Source organism: Tursiops truncatus, chromosome 6 (genome assembly GCF_011762595.2).
Source record: "Tursiops truncatus isolate mTurTru1 chromosome 6, mTurTru1.mat.Y, whole genome shotgun sequence".
NCBI classification, from domain to species: Eukaryota; Metazoa; Chordata; class Mammalia; order Artiodactyla; family Delphinidae; genus Tursiops; species Tursiops truncatus.
The window spans coordinates 51,249,890-51,276,481 of record NC_047039.1 but is presented as its reverse complement, the minus strand read 5'-3'; the positions used below and the strand labels follow the sequence as shown (position 1 = coordinate 51,276,481).

At 40.6% G+C, this 26,592-nt stretch overlaps 1 protein-coding gene across 1 annotated transcript in view; it reads right to left on the bottom strand.

Moving 5' to 3' along the window:
- Positions 1–26,592, bottom strand: part of TTC39B (tetratricopeptide repeat domain 39B) — a 136,168-nt gene that overhangs the window by 96,414 nt on the left and 13,162 nt on the right. The window contains exon 2 of the mRNA XM_019934851.3: positions 2,369–2,403. Within this exon, the coding sequence (XP_019790410.1) occupies positions 2,369–2,403 (35 nt within the window). The remainder of the gene's footprint in view (positions 1–2,368; positions 2,404–26,592) is intronic.

The window sequence follows — 26,592 nt, the reverse complement described above, 5'->3', positions numbered from 1 at the left end:
CGCTTCCACTGGTGAATTCCAGTCACCCGCCCCACAGTCAGATCCTTTTCTACCTCCTAGATTTCAGTCTACCAGGCCGCCCAAGCTCAATTCCTGCCAACGCTCAGGGCGGAGAAGCCACAGCAGAGCTGAGTAAGATTTCTGGATGGCAAATAATGCACTCACCTTAAAAGTCATTTTTTAAATTACACAAGTAGATTATCTTTCAGAGAGTACAGTATGAAAAGGGAAGGAGGGGAAAAGAGTAAAACTTTACAGTGGCAAGATCTGACAAACCCTATCTCAAGCCAAGTGATGAAGTTTAGCATCAACAGGAGTAAACCAGGTTGATAACATGTATCTTTGATATAATGTGATGAGAATGATACTTTAGGTCTGTGATCTTCCTCCCAAAAACACATGACCTCAGTCTAATTATGAGGAAAAAGAACCAGACAAATCCCAGCTGAGGGACATTCCACAAAACAAATGACCAGTACTCAAAACCAAGGAAACTCTGAGAAACCGTCACAATCAAGCACAGCCTAAGAAGACAGAATGAATGATTGTACTGTGGTGTCCTGAATGGGACCCTGGGACAGAAAAAGGATATTCCATAAAAACTAAAGAAATCTGAATCAAGTATGGACTTTAGTTATAACAATGTATCTGTATTAGATTATTAATTGTGACAAATGTATCATTCTAATGTAAGAAATTAATCATAGGGAAAACAAGTGTGGGATATACAGGACTCTCCACACTATCTTCATAATAATTCTGTAAATCTGAAACTATTGCACGGTAGAAAGGTTATTTTTTAAAATCCTAATCACAATTAAGTTTTTTATTCACATACACATTCAATGACATAAACACTAAAACTTTTGGACAATATAAAAATTTGCAACTCTAACATAAAAATAGCAATTAAGGGAAAGTATCTGTAGCAAATAGGACAAAGTATGAAGGTGTATATAAATTTTAAAGTTCATAAGTATGTAAAAAAAAATTGAGAAAAAAGTTAAATAGGCAAAAGAAGACTAGAATTCATACAAAAGGAAATGCAATGGACTAAACAATGATTATAAGAAAAAAAATTGGGGGGTTGTGTGCACCACATGGCTTGTAGGATCTCAGTTCCCTGACCAGGGATTGAACCCAGGCCACGTCAATGAAAGCCTAGAATCCTAACCACTAGGCCACTAGGGAACTCCCAGAAAAAAATTTTAAGACAAAACAATTAGGTATCATTTAAGCAGCAAAATGGTTTCAAATAATACCTAGGGATGATAATGCTACATTTTAAACCACTTCACTTATACGCAGTTCACAGCCGTGCAAACTGGTGAAACTCGTTTGAAAGTGCTGTGGACTGAATAGCGTCCCCCCATATTTCACATGTTGAAGCCCTGATCCCCAGTGTGATGGTGTTTGGAGATGAGGACTTTGGGAGATAATCAGGTTTAGATCAGGTCTTGAGAGGGGGGCCCTCATGACTAATGCCCTTATAGGAGGAGACCCCAGAAAGCTTGCTCTCTCGCTCTCTCTCCCTCTGCCATGTGAAGACATGACGAGAAGGTGACCATCTGTAAATCAGGAAGAGAACTCTCACCAGAACCTGACCACACTGGCACCCTGATCTCTGACTCCAGAACTGTGAGAAAATAAATCTCTGTTGTTAAAGCCACCCAGTCTATGGTATTTTATTATGGCAGCCTGAGCTAACTAACACAGAACGGCAACTTGAGAAATATCACATTAAGAATAAAAATATTCATCCCTTTTAATCCAATAATTCTACATGGGTGAATTTAACCTTTTGGAGATATTCAAAAATATGATAAAGCTATACACATCAAAATGTTCACTACTTAGTTTTAAGTTTTTAAACCAGTGAAAAACTAAATGTCTAACAAAGGAGAAATGAATAAATTGCGATGTTCCATTTGATCTCATATGATGTCATTTAAAATCATTACAAAAATTATGTAGGCTTATAGGAAATGCTTATAATAAAACTAAGTGCAAACCAAAAGCAAAAATCTACAATATGAGGCTAACCATGTAAATAAATATGGGCAAGATGTAAAAGGGTTAGCTATAAACAAATAAAATTTAATTTGTTGGAAAACATTTTTTCTTTCATTTTAGTTTAATTAAGGTTACAAGAAATAAGACTCAAAAATATATTTGATAGTAACTTTAGACAGATCCTTTCTTAAGCTTAATCACATCCTAACTGTTAAATTATGAAGAAGTGAATTTTTCCAACAATAGCCACTACACTCAAAAAATTCAAAAAAAATGAGAAGAAATATTTACATTTCTTTTAAGAAAACCGTCAATTTTTCTCTACTACATACTTTTTCATTATGTTACTACTTACACAGAGAGGGTTTCCAAGGCATCTTCAAAGATATCCTGGGGGGGAACAAAAAACACAATGAGTTTCTCAAGAATCAAGAAATTTAAATATAAAAGAGAGAGAGTGTGTGTGTGTGTGTGTGTGTGTGTGTGTGTACTCCCCGTGTGTGTGTATTCCCCGTGTGTGTGTGTGTACTCCCCGTGTGTGTGTGTGTACTCCCCATGTGTGCGTGTACTCCGTGTGTATGTACTCCCCTTGTGTGTGTGTGTACTCCCTGTGTGTGTGTGTACTCCCCGTGTGTGTGTACTCCCCATGTGTGTGTGTGTGTGTGTACTCCCCGTGTGTGTACTCCCTGTGTGTGTGTACTCCCTGTGTGTGTGTGTACTCCCCGTGTGTGTGTGTGTGTACTCCCCGTGTGTGTACTCCCAATGTGTGTGTGTGTACTCCCAATGTGTCTGTGTGTGTGTGTACTCCCCATGTGTGTGTACTCCCCATGTGTGTGTACTCCCCATATGTGTGTGTGCGTGCGTGTGTGTGTGTGTGTGCGCGCGCACCTCTCAAGGCAGAGTGGGGACAGTTTGGGTGGGCTGCAGTAGAACCATTCCACTTAACTCTTACTAATGGCATTCCTTTCAGAGAAACCAACACGTGAATTTAAGTGAGGTTTAATTTAGGGTTGGTTTTGTCACTAATAAGACGAGTAAGCTACTCAGCCAGCAATCAGACTGGGCGAATCTGAAGAGAATGTGACTCCTTCAGTGGGGTCTTCACTCCTCAGTCTCATCCAACCCAGAGCAGAATAAAACAAAGAACAGGACCTGCCCGATTCAGTCGTCTCTTTCTCCATGGCTGGCCACGTTAGCACGTCTGGGCCTTCGTGTCACGTCTAACTCCACTACCCGCCCAGCAAGTCTCCCTGTCAGCAGCCTTTATCTGTAGCGTACAGGGCAGCCCTTTCCTTCATGCCACTGGCCTGTTCAAAATCTGCAACAGGAGAAAAACCCAAACACACACACATACACACATAACACACACACTCACATCTGCTCACAAATCCACACATGCACCCCACGCTCATACACACTGGCTCATACACTCAGTCTCACCCCTAAACTCACAGTCATACACAAACACACATACACTCACTCACTCACAAACTCACACTCACACTCGAAGCTCCCTCACAGCTGCAAAAATCAAATCCAAGCTCCTCATCCAGGGATTTGGGACCCACCATAACCTAGTCAAACCTTCAAGGCCTCCTTCTCTCACATCCCTACCACCTTCGCCACAGCCAAGCACCAGGACCTCACTGGTCTCCCTACTCCCAAGCCTGACATCTGCCATTCAGCTCTTCACACAACAGCCGCAGTTATTCTTTCCTTTCCCTTCTTTTAATAAGCTCATACCATTCCACTGCTTTAGACCGCTTTAAAAGCTTTCCATTGCACTTAGAATAAACCCAAATTCCTTCCCATGATCTACAAAGCCCTAAATGACCCTGCCAGCCTCTGTCCACCTCTCCACCCACCAGACTCACTCCACTTCAGCCAAAGGTCTGTCCTTCTGGTCCGTGCACAAGCCAAATTCATCCCACACCTCTCTGCATTGTCTCTCTTTCCTAGAATGTTCTTCACTCAACTCTTCCTATGACTGACTCATTCTCATCCTTCCATTTGCAGTTCAGAAAGCCACCTCCTCAAAGAGACCACCTCTGATAATGCTAATTAAAAGTACTAATAGCAGCTTACTTATAGTTTCCCATCATCTGATTTCTTTCATTCATAATACTTATCATAGCCTCTAATCATCTTATTTGTTTTCTTGGTTACAATCTATCTCCATTAGGGCAGGTTCTCATTTATCATGTTTACAGAGAAACCGCCAGGGCTTGGCACAGAGCTGTTGCTCAACAGCTACATGTTGCCTAATGAATGAATGAACTGAGCTTGGACCATCAAAGCACTGATCACATCACCTCATTTACAGATAGGACACAGAAATGAGGAAGGAGGGTTACAGACCTTTTCCCTCATGTGACCATTAATACTGAACAATGTATACAACATACTGATTCTGCATTTAGGCAGGAAAGGAAAAAAAATGTAAATACGAAAAAGAAGAAACAACATTATAAGTAGTGGCAGAAGTGAGTTTAGAATGTGGGATCCCTGACCTATTGATCTATATTAATACCATACTCTGTGAGGGAGGCACAGTCAAGGGCAATTCTTTCTTACTCCTCACTCTCCAGAAACTAGTGATTGGAACAATATCAGAAGACTTTGTCATTTTGAATCACAGCTCAGTGTCCCACATGTGAGGGGTTGTGGAGAAGGGGAGAGACGAATACTCTCCAGGAATACAGCTCTGGTAGTGATGACCTGTTACCTGTGCCAGACACCAGCTCATGGTCCCTCTGCCATCCCTTAACCCCACCTGGGCTGACCTGTACCAGGAAGGGGAAATGCAGAGAGCATGCCCCTCGGAGCTTCTGTGCATCCAACCCCTTCCTCACAAACCTCAACCCAGAGCAGCTCACAGCAGACACTGAGATACTGAGTGGGCTTCAGAAAGGATAACTCGGAAAGCCAGTTCTCCTTTTAAAAGGAGACAAGGATAATATTTACACTTAAACAAGTAATACCCCCATCCCCACCTCAAAACAAGAAACACTAAGTTATATCCAGTAAGAAATCATCTTCACTTGAGGAACATCTCTCCATTTTGTCATATGCAGAGGGTTCTCTAAATAAAGCATTCTGTACAACGTGGTAACCAGAGTTAACAATACTACATTACATATTTGAAAGTAGTTAAGAGAGTATATCTTCAAAGTTCTCATCACACACACAAAAAGTTATAACTATGTGAGGTGATGGATGTGTTAACTAACCTTACTATGGTAATCATTTCACAATATATGCATATATCAAATCGCCAAGTTATACACCTGAAACTCACACAATGTTATAGGTTAACTACATCTCAATAAAGCTGGTGGAATTTTTTAATTAAAAAAGAATCTTTTAATTTTTAATTTAAAAATCTATTTTTTTCCACTTAGATGAATAATAAAAATTTAAGAGAATGCCTCTCTTAGTAATGGAAAAAATCCACCAGAGTTCTAGGATATTATTCTAATAAACTAGAGATGAGAAAGAGAGAGTGAGAGAGGAAGGAAGGAAGGGAGGGAGGGAGAGAGGGAGGGAGAGAGGAAGGGAGGGAGGGAGGGAGGAAGGGAGGGAGGGTATTGACTTAAAAAAATGCACAACGTAAGAGTGGCGAGTTAAGTTTGATTTGGGGCAAAATGAGGACTGCAGCCCAGGAGACAGCATTTCAGATAACTGAGAAACTGCTCCAAGGAGGCGAGGGGAGGAGCCATGATATATAGGAGTTTTGCAACAAAGGGCAGGTAGTCTGGAATGGCAAAAGATTATTGTTAATTAAAGAAAACCAGATATCTCAAGTTAAAGAATTTAGCGCTTTTGTATATATGGGAAAATGCAAGAGTCTGGGCTCCCTGAAATCATTCCTTTGATGTGCACCTCAGATATCTGTGGCCAGTATCCTGTATTTTCACATCCTGAGTTTCCTCAGGGCTCACCGCAGGGAGTGGCTTCATTCTGATGGCTGCTAGATGGCAGGTATTCTTTTCAGCCCTGAGTTTCCTCAGGGCTCACCCGCTCACATTGGAGGGCTGCAATCGTTGATGACCGTGACATCCTTTGTTTATTGATAAGGCAGGAAATACTCCATTTACAAATATTCCATTCCATTTATAAATATTCCACTTATCAAGGGGAAGAAAACTTTGTCTCTGAAGGCCAGACAAAGGGTAAACTTTTTTCACTTAAGAAAAAGGAAAGGTAAAGAGAAGAACTAAGACTTAACAAGTGCCTATCATGTGTCAGGCACTTTACAAAAGCTCCTCCCAATTGGCAGCAAGCAAATCCAGTCGCAGGTAACTGCCTGCCCAATATTACACAGCTGGCAAGTGACGGAAGTGAGATTCACCCTCAGATTTCTTTAACGCCGAAGTCTTTTTTTCAATGTTAATAAAACACATCCAAAACTTGGAGCTAAGGCAGTTGGGCAGAAGTGGAGAGTGGGTGGGTGAGGAGGTGGCGGCATATCTCTGCAGGTCATACTGCATGTTGTTACACAAATCCTCCCAAGGATTCCTGAATTCTCTAGGAGAACTTCCTTGTGTTTGAGACTTTTCTATTTACTATGAGATTAGAAACCAGATACTGTGAGATGACATGTTAGCTTGCAGATTTCGGAATGGTGAGAAAACCTCAATGATTAGTTTTATAGCCCTGTAGGACACTATCCAGTTTTACCTGTAGCCTAGCAATCTTAATCTAACACTGTTTTTGTTTTAAGCCTATAAATACCCAGTTCCACAAATACCCGGAGAATCAGTTTACCACCTCACTGTTTTCCTCGTTGATAGGCTAAATAAAATTTCTACACGTTCACTTTATATCTTTATGAAAGTCATATTTCTAATTTTTTGGAAATTATATTTTTAAAACATCTTTATTGGAGTTTAATTGCTTTACAATGTTGTGTTGGTTTCTTCTGTATAACAAAGTGAATCAGCTATACATATACATACATCCCACCCTCCCTATCCCACCCCTCTAGGTGGACATAAAGCACCAAGCTGATCTCCCTGTGCTATGCAGCAGCTTCCCACTAGCTATCTATTTTACATTTGGTAGTGTATATACGTCCATGCCACTCTCTCACTTCATCCCAGCTTACCCTTCCCCTTTCTCGTGTCCTCAAGTCCATTCTCTACATCTGAGTCTTTATTCCTGTCCTGCCCTAGGTTCATCAGAACCATTCTTTTTTAAGATTCCACACATATGTGTTAGCACATGGTATTTGTTTTTCTCCTTCTTACTTAACTCGGTATGACAGATTCTAGGTCCATCCACCTCACTACAAATAACTCAGTTTCATTTCTTTTTTTTTTGTTTTGTTTTGTTTTGCTTTGTTTTTTTGCGGTATGTGGGCCTCACACTGTTGTGGCCTCTCCCGTTGCGGAGCACAGGCTCCGGATGCGCAGGCTCAGTGGCCATGGCTCACGAGCCCAGCCGCTCCACGGCATGTGGGATCCTCCCAGACCGGGTCACGAACCCGTGTCCCCTGCATCGGCAGGCGGACTCTCAATCACTGCGCCACCAGGGAAGCCCTCATTTCTTTTTTACAGCTGAATAATATTCCATTGTATATATGTGCCACATCTTGTTTATCCATTCATCTGTCGATGGACACTTAGGTTGCTTCCATGCCCTGGCTATAGTAAATAGTGCTGCAATGAACATTGTGGTACATGACTCTTTTTGAATTATGGTTTTCTCAGGGTACATGCCCAGTAGTGGGATCACTGGGTCGTATGGTACTTCTAGTTTTCATTTTTTAATGACCCTCCATTCTGTTCTCCATAGTGGCTGTATCAATTTACATTCCCACCAACAGTGCAAGAGGGTTCCCTTTTCTCCACACCCTCTCCAGAATTTATTGTTTGTAGACTTTTTGATGATGGCCGTTCTGATCGATGTGAGGTGATACCTCATTGCAGTTTTGATTTGCATTTCTCTAATGATTAGTGATGTTGAGCATCCTTTCATGTGTTTGTGGGCAATCTGTATATCTTCTTTGGAGAAATGTCTATTTAAGTCTGCAGCCCATTTTTGGATTGGGTTGTTTGTTTTTTTGATATTTAAGCTGCATGAGCTGCTTGTATATTTCACAGATTAATCCTTTGTCAGTTGCGTCATTTGCAAATATTTTCTCCCATTCTGAGGGTTGTCTTTTTCTCCTCTTTACGGTTTCTTTGCTGTGCAAAAGCTTTGAAGTTTCATTAGGTCCCATTTGTTTATTTTTGGTTTTATTTCCATTTCTCTAGGAGGTGGGTCAAAAAAGATCTTGCTGTGATTTATATCAAAGAGTGTTCTCCCTATGCTTTCCTCTAGAGGTTTTATACTGTCTGGCTTTACATTTAGGCTTTAATCCATTTTGAGTTTATTTTTGTGTATGGTGTTAGGAAGTGTTCTAATTTCACTCTTTTACATGTAGCTGTTCAGTTTTCCCAGCACCACTTATTCAAGAGGCTGTCTATTCTCCATTGTATATTCTTGCCTCCTTCATCAAAGATAAGGTGACCATATGTACATGGGTTTATCTCTGGGCTTTCTATCCTGTTCCACTGATCCATATTTCTGTTTTTGTGCCAGCACCATATTGTCTTGATTACTGTACCTTTGTAGTATAGTCTGAAGTCAGGGAGCCTGAATCCTCCAGCTCCGTTTTTCTTTCTTAAGATTGCTTTGGCTATTCGGGGTCTTTTGTGTTTTCATACAAATTGTGAAATTTTTTGTTCTAGTTCTGTGAAAAATGCCATTGGTAGTTTGATAGGGATTGCATTGAATCTGTGCATTGCTTTGGGCAGTACAGTCTATTAACAATGTTGATTCTTCCAATCCAAGAAAATGGTATATCTCTCTCCATCTGTTTGTACCATCTTTAATTTCTTTCATCAGTGTCTTATAGTTTCTGCATACAGGTCTTTTGTCTCCCTAGGTAGGTTTCTTCCTAGGTATTTTATTCTTTTTGTTGCAATGGTAAATGGGAGTGTTTCCTTGATTTCTCTTTCAGATTTTTCATCATTAGTGTATAGGAATGCAAGAGATTCCTGTGCATTAATTTTGTATCCTGCTACTTTACCAAATTCACTGATTAGCTCTAGCAGTTTTCTGGTAGCATCTTTACGATTCTTTACGTATAGTATCATATCATCTACAAAAGTGACAGTTTTACTTCTTCTTTTCCAATTTGGATTCCTTTTATTTCTTTTTCTTCTCTGATTGCTATGGCTAAAACTTCCAAAACTATGTTGAATAATAGTGGTGAGGAGTGGGCAACCTTGTCTTCTTCCTGATCTTAGAGGAAATGGTTTCAGTTTTTCACCATTGACAACGATGTTGGCTGTGGGTTTCTCATATATGGCCTTTATTATGTTGAGGTAAGTTCCCTCTGTACCTACTTTCTGGAGGGTTTTTATCATAAATAGGTGTTGAATCTTATCAAAAGCTTTTTCTGCACCTATTGAGATGATCATATGGTTTTTCTCCTTCAATTTGTTAATATGGTGTATCACATTGATTGATTTGCGTATATTGAAGAATCCTTGCATCCCTGGGATAAATCCCACTTGATCATGGTGTATGATCCTTTTAATGTGCTGTTGGATCCTGTTTGCTACTATTTTGTTGAAGATTTTTGCATCCATATTCATCAGTGATATTGGCCTGTAGTTTTCTTTTTTTGTAACATCTTTGTCTGGTTTTGGTATCAGGGTGATGGTGGCCTTGTACAATGAGTTTGGGACTGTTCCTCTGCTATATTTTGGAAGAGTTTGAGAAGGATGGGTGTTAGCTCTTCTCTAAATGTGTGATAGAATTCACTGTGAAGCCATCTGGTCCTGGGCTTTTGTTTCTTGGAAGATTTTTAATCACAGTTTCAATTTCACTGCTTGTGATTGGGCTGTTTATATTTTCTGTTTCTTGCTGGTTCAGTCTCAGAAGGTTGTGCTTTTCTAAGAATTTGTCTATATGTTGCAGGTTGTCCATTTTATTGGCTTGTAGTAATCTCTCGTGATCCTTTGTATTTCTAGTGTCAATTGTTACTTCTCCATATTCATTTATAAATTTATTGATTTGAGTATTCTCCCTTTTTTTCTTGATGAGTGTGGTTAATGGTTTATCAATTTTGTTTATCTTTTCAAAGAACCAGCTTTCAGTTTTATTTGCTATTGTTTCCTTCATTTCTTTTTCATTTATTTCTGATCTGGTCTTTATGATTTCTTTCCTTCTGCTAACTCTGGGGTTGTTTTGTTCTTCTTTCTCTAATTGCTTTAGATGTAAGGTGAGGTTGTTTATTTGAGATGTTTCTTATTTCTTGAGGTAGGATTGTATTGCTATAGACTTCCCTCTTAGAACTGCTTTTGCTGCATCCCATAGGTTTTGGGTCATCGTGTTTTCATTGTCATTTGTTTCTAGGTATTTTTTGATTTCCTCTATGATTTCTGCAGTGATCTCTTGGTTATTTAGTAGCTTATTGTTTAGCCTCCATGTGTTTGTATTTTTTACAGTTTGTTTCCTGTGATTGATATCTAGTCTCATAGTGTTGTGGTCAAAAAAGATACTTGATACAATTTCAATTTTCTTAAATTTACCAAGGCTTCATTTGTGACCCAAGATATGATCTACCCTGGAGAATGTTCCATGAGCACTTGAGAAGTGTATTCTGTTGTTTTTGGATGGAATGTACTATAAATATCAATTAAGTCCATCTTGTGAAATGTGTCATTTAAAGCTTGTGTTTCCTTATTTATTTTCATTTTGGATGATCTGTCCACTGCTGAAAGTGGGGTGTTAAAGTTTCCTACTATTATTGTGTAACTGCCAATTTCCCCTCTTATGACTGTTAGCATTTGCCTTATGTATTGAGGTGCTCCTATGTTGGGGGCATAAACATTTACAATTGTTATATCTTCTTTTTGGATTGACTCCTTGATCATTGTGTAGTGTCCTTCTTTGTCTCTTGTAATAGTTTTTATTTTAAAGTCTATTTTGTCTGATATGAGAATTGCTACTCCAGCTTTCTTCTGATTTTCATTTGCATGGAATATCTTTTTCCATCCCCTCACTTTCAGTCCGTAGGTCTGAAGTGGGTCTCTTGTAGACAGCATATGTACGGGTCTTATTTTTGTATCCATTCAGCCAGTCTATGTCTTTTGGTTGGCACATTTAATCCCTTTACATTTAAGACAATTATCAATATATATATTCCTATTACCATTTTCTTAATTGTTTTCAGTTTGTTATTGTTGGTCTTTTCCTCCTCTTGTGTTTCCTGCCTAGAGAAGTCCCTTTAGCATTTGTTGTAAAGCTGATTTGGTGGTGCCGAATTCTCTTAACTTTTGCTTGTCTGTAAAGGTTTTAATTTCTCCATCGAATCTGAATGAGATCCTTGCTGGATAGAGTAATCTTGGTTGTAAGTTTTTTCCTTTTATCACTTTAAATATGTCCTGCCACTCCCTTCTGGCTTGCAGAGTTTCTGCTTAAAGATCAGCTGTTAACCTTAAGGGGATTCCCTTGTATGTTATCAGTTGCTTTTCCCTTGCTGCTTTTAACATTTTTTCTTTGTATTTACTTTTCGATAGCTTGATTAAATGTGTCTTGGAGTGTTTCTCCTCGGATTTATCCTGTATGGGACTCTCCAGGCTTCCTGGACTTGACTGAGTATTTCCTTTCCCATGTTAGGGAAGTTTTCAATTATAATCCCTTCAAATATTTTCTCAAACCCTTTCTTTTTCTCTTCTTCTTCTGGGACCCCTATAATTCGAATGTTGGTGCGTTTAATGTTGTCCCAGAGGTCTCTGAGACTGTCCTCAATTCTTTTCATTCTTTTTTCTTTATTCTGCTCTGCAGTAGTTATTTCCACTATTTTATCTTCCAGGTCACTTATCCATTCTTCTGCCTCAGTTATTCTGCTGAATCCTTCTAGAGAATTTTTACTTTCATTTACTGTGTTGTTCATCATTGTTTGTTTGCTCTTTAGTTCTAATTCCTTGTTAAACGTTTCTTGTATTTTCTCCAATCTATTTCCAAGATTTTGGATCATCTTTACTAGCATTACTCTGAATTATTTTTCAGGTAGACTGCCTATTTCCTCTTCATTTGTTTGGTCTGGTGGCTTTTTACCTTGCTCCTTCATCTGCTGTGTGTTTCTCTGTCTTCTCATTTTGCTTAACTTACTGTGTTTGGGGTCTCCTTTTCGCAGGCTGCATGTTCGTAGTTCCCACTGTTTTTGGTGTCTGCCCCCAGTGGGTAAGGTTTGTTCAGTGGCTTCTGTAGGCTTCCTGATGGAGGGGACTGGTGCCTGTTCTGGTGGGTGGGGCTGGATCTTGTCTTTCTGGTGGGCAGGGCGACAGTGGTGTGTTTTGGGGTGTCTGTGAAGTTAGTATGATTTTAGGCAGCCTCTCTGCTTATGGGTGGGGCTGTGTTTCTGCCTTGCAAGTTGTTTGCCATGGAGCGTCCAGCACTGGAGCTTGCTGGCCGTTGCGTGGAGCTGGGTCTTAGTGTTGAGACAGAGATCTCTGAGAGAGCTCTCGCCGATTGATATTAGGTGAGGTCAGGAGGTCTCTGGTGGTCCAATGTCCCGAACTCGGCTCTTCCACCTCAGAGGCTCAGGCCTGACACCTGGCCAGAGCACCAAGACCCTGTCAGCCATACAGCTTTAGGCCAGAGGGCTCTGAGGTCAAGACTGCCTAGATTCAGAGCTCCATTCGGCCTTCTCTGGCTATGTGGTCTCAGGTGAATTTCATCATCTGCAGTGAGAACCCATGGCTCAACGTCTTCCCACATTTCAGGTGCATTTTGATCCCAGAGGAGCTATGCATGGCATTTAAATGCTGTAGTAGTTAGAGCTTAATCTAGTCCCCAAATCTCCACGAGGCACAGAAAACAAAATAAAATAAAACAAAAACTCTTTAAAAATTCATAGCCAATGAAGTCAATACTCCTCACATAGGTTTTCTTAAAATTAGGTCACCTTTTTCTTTCTCCTTTTTGCTTTGTCTAGTGTCACTTGCTCAGAGGGTACCATGTGCAGAGGCCTCACAGCAGCCCTTCAGACCAGAGTTTGGAAATTATACTTTGACATTAATACTGACAACACACTCTCTCCCTGGGTACCTGCAGATACAGTTTCCCAGCTCCTTGGGAAAACTGCTATGGGTTCCACCCGAGGCATGGATTGCCAGAAGTCAAAGGGACTGTTCATACCTCCCACACCATACACCTGTCTCTCTAAGTCCCAACCCTCAGCTCAAATTCTATCCCTTTCCTGCTGCTGCTTTGGGGAGAAAATTTCCTCTGTGGATTCCTATCAGCACCACTAGGTTGGGTACCTGATCTACAGGGGACTGCTAGTCAACAGTCTCCCACCCAACTTTAGATATCCCCACATACATTCCTCACAGAGCATAACAAGATTTTTCTACCTCTGGTCTGTTTGCTTCTCCAACTCACCATCAACTTCCCAAAGCTTCACCACAGCTGGTTTCCCTTAAACCTCCCAGTACTGGATAGGCTTACCACACATATAGTCAGAGAGGCATCCAGAGTCCTTCCGGTTTAAGGACAGTAACACAGGAAAGCTCACGCTGCTGACAAAGAAGATGTGTTCATGGGAAAGCCTCAGTGTTTAGTTCTGTCCTCGAAGCTGCTGCACTGCCCCCCCCCCACCAACTCCCATGCCGAGGCCAACCTTGAGGAGCTACTACCCTTGGGCATAAATGTAATAAATATTTATTTGTGCCACACCTGGCTCCCAAGCATACCTTGCCTCAGATGGTACCTGACTTTCTCAAGAGCCTATCTTGACTCCTGGCTGCAGTCAAGGGCCATCTGACTCCTTTTGAATCCACTTTATAACCTAACACAGTACTCGGCACTTCAAAGACTCTTAGCAGATGATTGCTGGCTGACTGGCGGACTGAGAACCCTTGTCTTGAGATGGGAGGTCCTTACTGTGACAGTTTCATTTTGCAATTCAGCAAGTGGGCTAACCCTGTTAGGTGAGAGATTCCTGGGTGGGGCGGAGGGGGACACCTTCCAGATGCCAGCTAGCATTCCAGGGCTTGCTCCCTGCTGGGTGGGGAGCCTGAAACCTACCCCCTGCCCCCAGAGGGATGGAGGATTCTGCACACACAGAAACAGACACAGAAGTGAGGAAAGGGAAGAGGGGTGCTGCATCAACTGCTAAGGCTTTTCTAAACAATGTTGATCTTAATTTGTTAACTTTGTATCATTCTGAGTAGCAAAAATGCATGCAAGTGCCTTTAAGTGACAGCAGGTTCTTAATAAATGTTTATTTCTTTAAGAATCTTAAATAATGGAGATACTAATGATGAAGATGTTTACATTATTTTTATCCCTAAGGGGGAAAGGCAAATAAAGACAACAAATATGCAATTAACAGCAATAATTTAAATACTCTGTACTAATTTCCAAAGAGACCAAATAGATTTACAAACTTTTCAGGCCTCCCCATCTGAATTTTAATTCACTTTGTGGAGTGAAAAGGAATATTTATGTGGCAAATATTACTCCAAGAAGGAAGGGGGAGTAGGAAGGAACGTGATAAAAATTAAAACGAGATACTGCAAATCCAAAAAGTCGCATCACTTCTCTACGGCTTCTACCTTTCTCCCCTTACCTCCTTATTCTCCTCATCATCATCTTCCTCCTCTGCCTCTTCCTCTATTTTTCCCTCTCTCATATGGATGACTTCAATGGGTCTGAGAGCTGAAGCCCCCATGTTCTCATTTAACTGTTGTTCTTTAGGGAGGGATGACAAAGTCTGATGGGGCTCTGTCGGCTTTTACGCAACATTCCATTCTATGACTAAGGAAGCTGTGTGTTTGGTACCATGGACTCAAAGAAGCCCAGAGCTGCTGAGAACTCTGAGAAGTCACAGATTCCACGCCTGGCTCTGGGGCACATCTGGACTATTCCCAGGGAGATGAGACATGAAGAGGGTGCCCCAGCCTCCTGCAGGACTAGGGCAGGGATTAAGAGCCATGGGTATTGTGGCCCTAAGAACTGCAAACACTTCTCTGCATGGTATTCTCCCCTAGTCAATCAATACATCCAAAATGGAAAACAAGACTGACACCAGTTGTTACACTTTACCATTATCTTAGTGACACACCAGGAGTCCTCCTCAAATATTGGATGTAAATCTTTTCACACATAAAAGGAAAAAGCACATTGCTAGTTAAAGGAATCATATGGGAAATGCATAAACTTAAGTGACATCATTCCCTACTATAACTTGAATAAAGTGATTTTTCTAAATCAGGATTAATTAATTTAAAATACACCTTTATTATATATCCATGAAGTGACCCTTAGAGCAAAATTGGGGCAAAGCACTTTTTAATATATGCACCCTGAGCTCATGTGTCAGGGAGAATTTTTCATCTGCTCACATCTTCCATCCATGGCCTTTAAACTTCCTAGTTGCATTTTACAGCCTGCATTTTTTAGAAGTTCGTATTATAGGAGGGAACAGCAGTGCCTTGAGGCTCTCTGGAGCCAAATGTAAACCTCAGCTTCAGTATCCCCATTACTGCATCTAAAGGGTGCAAACACCACTTATACCTCCCCTTGAAGGATTAACATCAAAACTTAACTGACCCACAGAGCTCTTAATGAAAGAGAAGGAAAGCGACGAGGGCCCATACACTAGAGACCCCTCACACCCCTCGTCCCCACCTGGCCCTTGCAGTGAACAAAATGTGACCTTTCCAAAGTCATGAACAGAATTCTCAAAAGTAGCAGACAAAAAAAAAAAGAACATGACACAGAGTTCATCTTCCAAATCTGCCCAGAAGGTTTATAAAATCTAATTTTTTGGATATGCTTACAAAAAAACTGGAAGTTTTCCAACATTATTCAAAAATAGTTTTTAAATTTCAGATAATACAAATAGTAAAAATCACTTGCCAGAAGAAAAAAATGTGTGCCTGAGAAATTTTTATTTTAAACATTCGTCACTTGAGATTGAAAATGATTTCACACATTCTCCAAGTACAGTATTAACATAGTTCTCTAGTTTCTCTCATGCCAGGGAAGTACTCCAGTATTACCGCATAAGTCCTGTCTTTTTTTTCAAAGCTTCATATTTACCAAAAATCGCAGGTCTGATAGTGAAAATAGGAGATATACATACAGTAGTAGTCACTTCATTAGGAAGGATTACATTGAACACAGAAATAAACTGAGCATATTTTTACTAAGCCACTATTACGTGTTATTGAGTTCGGTTTTATTCAAAAATTCGCTTAAGTGCATTTCCAACATAGGACAGTGGAAAACATAAATATAGGCCAGGAAGTTAAACCTGTCTGGATCTGAATCTCAGCTCTACCCCAACCCCGGGAAGGCCTAGCCTTCTGAATCCTCCTCCACTGACTTTCAAGAGCCTATCTTAACGCCATGGCTGAAATCAAGGGCCGTGACCCTCCTTTTGAATCCACTTTGTAACCCAGCACAGTACTTTTGCACTTTGCAAACTCTTAACAATGGGGATTCCAACCGCCTCCCCAGATTGTTGGAAGGATGCTAGTGAGTTAATAGCATATAAAGATCCAACACAAAACAGGCTCAATAAATACAAAATACAATTCCTGAGGATACTAACTTCTCAGATATGGGATGAATCAGTAAACTCACAGAGACAGAGCTGGGATCCCTCACTGTACTTCCTCAATAACTCCTTCCCACTAAAGATTCTGCACCCTCTTTTGGAAGAGAGAAAAAAGGCTGAATGTGGGAATATTTATTGCAATAAATACTCAAAAATGTTAACCGCCTTTACTTCTCCCATCTTAAAATGCCTTTGTCTCCTATCCTTTAATGCCCGGACTCTTCCAACTCAGTGGGTTACTCAGCACAATAAACATAACTTATGGGCACAGAGCCCAGGACCTCAGCTCACTGGGGAACAGTGACTTTGGCCAACACAGTGTGACCTTGGTTAATATATTCAAACTCTTGGGGCTCTAGCCGCCTCATGAGTAAAGCAAAGAGGTTGGTATAAATGCCATCCCTTACTCAAAACCCTAAATTCTCTGAATTAAATCCTCCCCAATAAGGTGGCTGTTGGTCCATCACACATGCTAAAATAAAGTCCTTCAGGGAAGGCTGACATCCAGAGGGACTGCATCTAAATGCAGTGCTGGGCTTTCAAAGCCCTATCAGTTGTACTAACTCAATCCTTAATAGCCAGCTAGTATGTTAAGTACCAGGCAAAGCAGTTCACACAATGATTCTTTGGAATTTCTAACAACTTCTAGCCAAGCACAGAGAAAACGTGAGAATTAAAAAGAACCACCAGATGTCACCCTCACAAATAACAAATGAACTGGACAGCATGACTTTAGTTTCTGCTAACATATAGAGAAGCATGTTTTTAAAAAATGAAACAGTTAACTTTATGAAGGGGGAAATATTTTCCTTTCTGCACCTCATTATAAATATGGAGTTGAGTTGCAGCTTAAAGTAGGGGTTCAGTTCTAAGGCCAGTACTTAAAAGGAAAATCACGCAGAGTCAAAATTGACATTGAACAAATACTTTCAATTGCCATTATTATAGAGTTCACATGGTTTTGTATATAACCTCAGAGAGGAATGGGCATGTACAAACACAAAATGTGTACAGCAATGTATGGTGTGTAATAAAGAGTATATATGCAAAACAAGTCTTTTTACAATGGTGTATTATTGAATTTGTTTAACATAGATGAGCAAATTACTTTACTTGCCTGTACATAGTCCTCAGTTACTATTTTTATGACTGTAAAATGAACCTTGGCAATCACTTAATATGTCACACACTCCTGTCCTCTAGTACCAGCCCTACCTAATCTATAGTAAACAGAGGAATATCGAGGGCATACTATTTTTGCAGGAGAATAATTTTACACAAAACAAACAGCAACAAAGAGAACCAAGAGACTGAGTTTTAACATTTTAAACTGCTTAATTTTGAAACCATCATGAGTAGAGGTATTTTTAAATTAAAATGAACAGAGCTTATGCTTCTTCCTATGAACAAATAACCATAAATTCCATTTATTAACACCCAGGCACTATGTTAGACACTTAGATGCTTATTTCCAATTCACAAACAATCATAAAAAAAAAAATTTCACCTCTACTATTACTACTACTACTACTATATTCTGATAATAATAATAAAAACAATAATAAAAGGTAATACCATTCAGTGCCAAACACTGCTCTAAATTCTTAAAGTGCCTTAACTCATTTAATCTTCATAATGACCCTACGACATAGGGCTATTATTATATCCAAATAAGGAAACTAAGACTCGTGGAGATTTAATTAACTTATCAACATCTCATAGATGAGCCTCAGTTTTTTCATCTGTGAAATCGGAATAATGCCACTTAATTTACAGCACTGTTTTCAGGTTTAACTGAGATAACGTATTTAATGCACCCGGCTCCGTGTTGACACAACACTAACAAATAATTTCTTTTGTTATCATTAAAGTAGTTCTACAGCTGATAGTCTTCAGTGCAGCCTAAGGACAAGCAAAAAGAAACCTCTTGCATCATCTTATTTCACCCTCAAACTTTCCAACTATAACAGAAAAATGGCAGAATTAGCATTCCCTTACTTGTAGCTCGGTTCCAAAGTAAATGTCTTAAAAAGAGAATCTTATCTCTTAATATGAGTGCTGGGAAGAGGCAGTTCCTGAAGAATAAGGCTTCAAAGGCAACCTCAAGCTGATAAAGCCCATAATGTGGGAGAGATAAGGTAAGACTTGAGCTCACATGCTCAGAATCAACCTCCCTGGGTTCAAATCCATTTCACCACCTACTACCCTATGACCTTGGGCAAGCCTTCTCCTTTCTTGTACCTCAGTTTCCCATCTCACTGGGTTATTCACTGATTAAATGACACATGTGCAAAGCACACAGTACAAAGCACCCAGGACAAAACACTCACTATCACTATTATTGTTGGGACTTGACTCTCCTAAAGGCACTAGTGAGTGGTACTAAGTGATGCAGCCTGGAGAAGCTTGGGGAGTGGGCAGGGCACAACACTTTGCACTAGGAATTCTGATTCTGCCCCACCCCCGGCTGACATGTCCAGGTGTCCCCAAAGAGATCCGATCAGTCCACCACCACAGAGGTCAGCCAACTGTAACTCATGAGCCAAATCCAAACTGCTGCCTGTTTTTGTAAATAAAGTTTTATTGGAACACTGCCATTCTCAATCATTTACATATTGTCTATTTATATATTTCCTGTTACACCCACAGAGCTGAGTAGTTGCAAGTGAGACGATATGGTCTACAAAGCTCAAAATATTTACTATCTGGTCTTTTACAGAAAAAGTTTGCCCACCTTTGCATAAATGGATAAACCATCGAATTTCCTTCCCTACCCCATTAGATATTTTGAGAATAGAGTAAGAAACAGATGTGAAAAATCTAGAAAATAGTAGGAATTATTTACCCAAAAAACTCACAGCCTTCAAGCTTCAAATTCAAGGGGGAAATAAATAATGCTAGTAACATGGGTTTAGAGTCCCACCAACAGCTCCATCACTTCTTAACTGTGTGTGGCTTTGGGCAAGTTACTTAGCTTCTCTAAGATTCATATTCAACACTGTAAAATGGGAATAACAATAATACCAAATTTGTGGGATTGAAAGAATTAAGTGAGCTGTATGTAGGTGTCTGGTCCATAGTAAGTATTTGATAATGTCAGCTCTCATTAAATGATTAATTTCATTGTTATTACTGCAGGAGAAAGTTTTATGTCCAAATACTGGACCACTCAGACAGTACTTTCCCTCCCAGGGTACATACTCTCATGAGAACTATAGGTGCTAGCAAAGCAGAGATGCTGAGAACTCTAATCTGTTCTTTTGGCGGAGTCTAAGAGACAAAAGGCTAAAACTCTGATATATTCATTTCTGTCAAGACTAAATTCTCCTTCTCTCCCACCAGCACTCCCCCCTCAACATCAAGAAAATTTCAGCAAGAAGCTAAATGCATACCTACACATTTGTATTATGTAGAGAAATAAACTTTATACTGTAAGACAAAATGACTAAATCAATCCCTTCATATGTGAAATGCTGACAGTTTGCTTCTAACAAGAAGCAATTAAATATAGAAACTTATTCCAAAATAGCAGAAGGGGGGCTTCCCTCGTGGCGCAGTGGTTAAGAATCCACCTGCCAATGCAGGGGACATGGGTTCAATCCCTGGTCCAGGAAGATCCCACATGCCACAGAGCAACTAAGCCCGTGCACCACAACTACTGAGCCTGCGCTCTAGAGCCTGCAAGCCACAACTACTGAAGCCCATGTGCCCTAGAGCCCACACACTGCAACTACTGAGTCCACCTGCCACAACTACTGAAGCCAGTGTGCTCTAGGGCCCACGTGCCACAACTACTGAGCCCACATGCTGCAACTACTGAAGCCCACGCTCCATAACAAGAGAAGCCACCACAATGAGAAGCCCACGCACCACAACGAAGAGTAGCCCCTGCTCGCTACAACTAGAGAAAGCCCACGGGCAGCAATGAAGACCCAATGCAGCCAAAAAAATAAATAAATAAAATTTAAAAAAAAAAACGATGCAGACATGGACTCCTGTACACATAGGAATTTATTTTATGATTCTGTTAAAATTTAAATTGGAGAAAGAATAATGAATTATTTAATAAATGATGCTGAATAAATTAGTTATCTATTGGGACCAAAGTGAAAATAAACCCATATTCAAATTTCTAGGTGCATTAAAGAGATAAATAAAAAACAAAAGGTGAATGTATGCAGAATATTTTTCAAAATCTTGAAAACAGGGACAATCTTTCTAAATAAGACACAAAACCGAGAAGCCATAAAGAAAAGAGTAAAAGGTTTGGCTACATAAAAATTTAAAACTTCCAAGACAAGAAAATGGCTAGGAGAAAATATTTAAGGTACCATAAACAAGCAAAAAAATTATTATCCATAATATATAAAGAACTCTTACAGATCAATAAGAAAGAGATAAACAACCAAAAGAATCATAGATAAAGGGTATGAAGAAACTGTGCACCGGAAAAGAAAACCAATAGCCAATAAACTTGGAAATGTGCACCTAAAAAGTAGTATTACTTTGTCCATAAGACTGGCAAACATTTTTTAAATTAATAATATCCACAGTTGGCAGAGATGTTGGAAAATAGAACGTATACTGTTGCTACAATCTATTTAGAAGTCAGTCTAGCTGTATTTTTTTTTTTTTTTTTTTTTTTTTTTTGCGGGCCTCTCACTGTTGCGGCCTCTCCCATTGCAGAGCACAAGCTCCGGACGCGCAGGCTCAGCGGCCATGGCTCACGGGCCCAGCCTCTCACAGCATGTGGGATCTTCCCGGACCAGGGCACGAACCCGTGTCCCCTGCATCGGCAGGCGGACTCTCAAACACTGCACCACCAGGGAAGCCCTAGCTGTATTTATTTAAAAATTTTAATGCATACACAGCAATATTACTTCCAGGACTCTATACTATTAAAATATACACATGCACAAGGGTCCATCTATTATGGTACACACTGTATTGAAACGACCTAAATGCTCTTCAACAGGGAACTAGTTAAATAAATTATGGTACAATTATACTATCTAACTCTCTTCCGTCATTAGATAAAAAGTAAAGCAAACAGTAGAAATACCTCCCAGATATATTAAATGGAAAGCCTGTTCCTGGGAAAGGTGTATGGTATAAGATCCCATTTACATTAGTCAAAACTCAATGCTGATTTCTGCTAAGCATGGGCAGGGAAGGAATGGTAAAGTGAAAGATCATGTTGTGGCTTCTGAATGACTTAAATCTTTTACAACAGGAATGCTTTGATGTATTGCTTGAGTAATGTAAAAAAGAATGAACAATTTGAACAATATAAAAAAAGTTATTTATTTTGCAATAAGTAGATCCAAAATACCTAGAGAAAAATTCAAGCACAATAAGGTCAGATGACATTTCAGCTAAATTGCTTCATAACCCAGATCCTTTTGTGCCCAGTATAAGTGAAAAGCACTTTCTGTTTCTAGAAAACTGTTTATTTTTTTTGTTTTTGGTCACACCACGTGGCTTGCAGGATCTCAGTACCCCGACCAGGGACTGAACTTGGGCCATGGGTATCAAATCCTAACTGCTAAACCACCAAGGAACACCCCCCAAAAAAATTTTTTTTTAACTTTTTAAAAAAATATTTATTGGGCTTCCCTGGTGGCGCAGTGGTTGAGAGTTCGCCTGCCGATGCAGGGAACACGGGTTCGTGCCCCGGTCCAGGAAGACCGCAGAGCGGCTGGGCCCGTGAGCCATGGCCGCTGAGCCTGCGCGTCCGGAGCCTGTGCTCCACAACAGGAGAGGCCACAATAGCGAGAGGCCCGCGTACCACAAAAAAAAATTTATTTATTTGGCTGCACCACGTCTTAGTTGCGGTATGCAGGACCTTCCCTGCAGCATGCGGGATCTTTAGTTGTGGCTTGTGGGATCTAGTTCCCTGACCAGGGATCGAACCTGGGCCCCCTGCATTGGGAGCACAGAGTCTTAATTAACCGCTGGACCACCAGGGAAGTCCCTAAAACTTTTTATTTAGAAATAACTTCAAATTTATAGAATGGTACAAAGAAAGCTTGTATGCCATTTATTCAGATTCATCTAGTGTTAACATTTTGCCCCATTTGCCTTATAATCTGTTCTTCCCTCTCCCTCTTCAACTCCATTTCCCTTCCTCTCTATCTAGATAAAAAATTTTTTCTAAACCATTTGAGAGTAAATTACATATATTGCGGCCCTATACCTCTAAATACTCCAGTTTGTATTTTTTAAAAATATAGATATTCTCTTACATAACCACAGTACAGTTATCCACATCAGTAAATTTAACTACTTTAAACTCCCGTCCATTTTCCAATTTTGTCAATTGATCCAACAATGTTCCTTTGTAGCATTTTTCCCTTCAATACAGGAGCTAGTCTTAGGTCAACTATTGCATTTATCTGTTCCATCTCCTTTGCCTCCTCTAATCTGGGACATTTTCACAGCCTTTGTCTTTTATGACACTGACATTTTTGGAGAGTACAGCCCTCTTCTTCTTCTTCTTTTTTTTTTTAATAGAACCTTCCTTATTTAAAGTTTCTCTGTGATCAGATTCAGGTTAGACTAGTACAGAAGGGACCCTGTGTCCTTGTCAGGTCACTTCTATCTGGAGGCACAGATGCTGTCTGCCCCCACTGGTGATATTAATTTTGGTCACCTGGTCAAAGTGGTGTCTGATTTCTCCACTGCATAGTTACCATTTTTGTCTTGCAAGTCATAAGGAATCTGTGGTGAGATAGGGTAAGAGCAGATCAATATCACGCTCCTCCCCCAAACTTGTCTATATCACCTGTGATGATGGCTACCTGACTCCATCTTTACTAGGAGAGCTGAACACTGCTTTCCCACCTCTAGCACTCCCTCCACTTCTACCAGTTGGTCTTTGGCATTCTGCTGAAAGTAAATCCCTCCCGTCTCCTCCATGTGTCTATCTAGTTGGTCATCATCCATATGGACTCAAGGAGACCTATTTTCAGTGGTCTATAATACATTACTGTCCTTACTTATTTCGGTGCTCAGATTGTCCCAAATTTGGTCTAGGCAACTTTTACATCTCTCACTCTTTACCCCCTCGGAGCAAATTCTAATACCTAGAACTTGCTTATTATGAGAATTCTGTTTTGCCAAGGAATCTTATAAGGTTAGGCACATCTAAACTTTTGCAATAAGACTCAATTATTTTTCCGAGTCCCCTAATGAAAACTGAGGTATGTAGCCACTGACCTACACACTTGACACACCGATATACATTACAAAATGGACTTTGTTAAGAAAGAGAACATTAAGGGTCTGCTTGATTTGCTGCCATCTGAAGCTGAGTTTCCTTACCAATTCTTAGCTGATCTAATAAATACTGGGAGAATCTAAAGGCTCGTCGGCGTTTGTATCAGAATAATGGTGCAGACCTCTAAAACTCAGTCTCTTTAATTGTTTCTTTTTAAGTAAGAGAAAGCGCTACCTACAGTGAAAACTGGCAAGAGTGTGCAGCCAACCTGAAAATAAAGAACTGCCAAAATTAAGAAGCTGAGAGGGTCTTCCCTGGTGGCGCAGTGGTTGAGAGTCCGCCTGCCGATGCAGGGGACACGGGTTCATGCCCCAGTCCGGGAAGATCCCACATGCCGTGGCGAGGCTGGGCCCGTGAGCCATGGCCGCTAAGCCTGCGCATCCGGAGCCTGTGCTCCGCAACGGAAGAGGCCACAACAGTGAGAGGCCCGCATACCGCAAAAAAAAAGGAAGCTGAGAAACATCTGGAGACAACAGAACAAGTCAGAACAATCAATGGAGTTTTGATCAATCACAAGAGAAATTTGAGGAACTGCAGTACAATTTACAGAGACAGGAGCTCCTGAGAGCCTGATAGATTTGTGGCTGTAGAGGAAGTAAGCTGATTCTGGGTGAGAATTAGGTTACACCCATTAAGATATACCCGTACAAGATCCAAAAGGCTGAGGTCATTTTCCTGCCCCTTTCTGACTTTTTCTGCCATCAAGCAAGGGTGAGGGAACTTACGTGGTCTCAACAGCTGGGCTCAGCATCCTTTCTCCACCTTCTAGCATATATAAGACAGTGGCAGCAGACGTGTCTCCATTCTGGCTTCCTGATCCCTGAACCACAGCTACTGCAAAGCGCTGGGAACTCTTAGCTCTAGAACCATCAGCCACAGAATACCAGCACCTGCCCTAGTGAGTCGGTTCTGGACAGCACTGAGGGTCTTTCACAGAGGCCCAGCCTAGAACCACACCTACATCCCCTCCGTCCCCTTTGTAAACATCTGGGGATTCCCTTCTTAAACTCTTTCTTATGTAAACTACCGACACCAGTTTCTGCTTCCTGTGCTGAAACCTGATGGAGACAGATGACAGAGAAGAAAATAAGCAAACAAGATAATACAGACGGTGATTATATCTATGAGGAAATAGACAGGATGCGTAATAGAGGAAAGAGAAAGGCTGCTCTGAAGATGAAACCCAAGGAAAACTGCACTTGGAACCTGATCTTTAAAGTGAGGATGGAAAGCCGAGAAGGAGCTGGTCACATGAAGAACTGGTGCAGTCCGCCAGGCTGGGGAAACACTCACGCAGGAGCACGATGGTGGAAAAGAACTGGGCATGTTCAAGAAACCTAACGGAAGCCAGGGTGGCTACAGCAGAGGAACGACGGGGAGAGGGGCAGGAGATGAGCTGGAAGAGGAAAGCCAAAGAAAAGAAGTGTGGATTTCATCCTAAATAAACAGTTTGAAGCAGGGGCGCAATGTGATTACTATTTGTAAAAGTGCCCTTGGGCTGCAGAGTGAGAGTGGGTTGCAGAGCCAGAGAGGAAGCAGGGAGACCAGTGAGGATGCTCTTCCAGAGACGCAGGGGGGAGAAGACAGTGGTGTGGCCTGGGGACATAGCAGTGATGGAGAGCAGTGGCCAGTATGCAGTAAGGAGCCATGTTTTGGAGGTAGATCCGACAGGACTAGCTGATGACAGAGATGTGGGAGGCAAAAGAAGCGTAAATTGAGGGGAACAGCCAGGGAAGATCAAGGATGAGGCACGGGGAGGGCTTTTTTGGTTGAGTAATGCTGCTTTAAATTGTTTCCCCAAAGTCTTGTGTTTCCTCCTAAAATAATTATGGAAGGGGTGATTGTCACCAAATTGCCACAATTGAAATGGAATGCTTTTTGGTCTTTAACAAAGAGACAGGAGTTCATTTTAGCATGTCACATGTTGTGTCCACCCCCCCCCCACCACGTTGAACCTAATCTATTTTCAAGTGAAACCTGCTCCCTGAGGCATGCAGACTTAAAGTTCTGACTGTGTACATCAAAAAGGGGAACTCTTATCTAGGTTAAAATGTAACCTCCTCCACCATAAACTATAAAGGGAGGTAAAAGCAGGTAAGCCTTTAGAAGATTAAAAAAAAAAAAAAAAAGATTCTTTCTAAGCTAGTAGCTTTACTTTTTAAATTTCCAATATAATTAGCATTACAGTTGGACTCGTGGAACCTAACACCTTATAAAGTCATCACTACCATTTATGAAATCGGAGTAAATTTGCTTGACGTCTGATGAAAAAGTCCACGAATCTCAATGTTTTCCATTTTGAAAAGTTGGGAGAAATACCACCTATGCACGTATGCTAATATTACTAAATAGAAAACTGTTAGAAATGTGAACACCTCAGGCTTCTAAAAGCATTAAGTGTATGAATAAATTATACTCATCCTCATTTTCTGAATGCTCCCTATTTAGTCCAGCTAGATTACATGCGTTATTTCACTTCATCCCACTGTAGGAGGGAGGAAGCTATGGCTCCCAGTGTCTTGCCCTTGGTTACCTAGCTTGGGCCAGTGTCTGCAAGGGCATTTACCATTGTTTGTATTTTAAAATGAAAACAAAAAAAACCCTTCTCTCTGAAAACTAGATCTTAAAATGAATACCAGCAAATGCATATTGAATACCAAGATGTTCAATA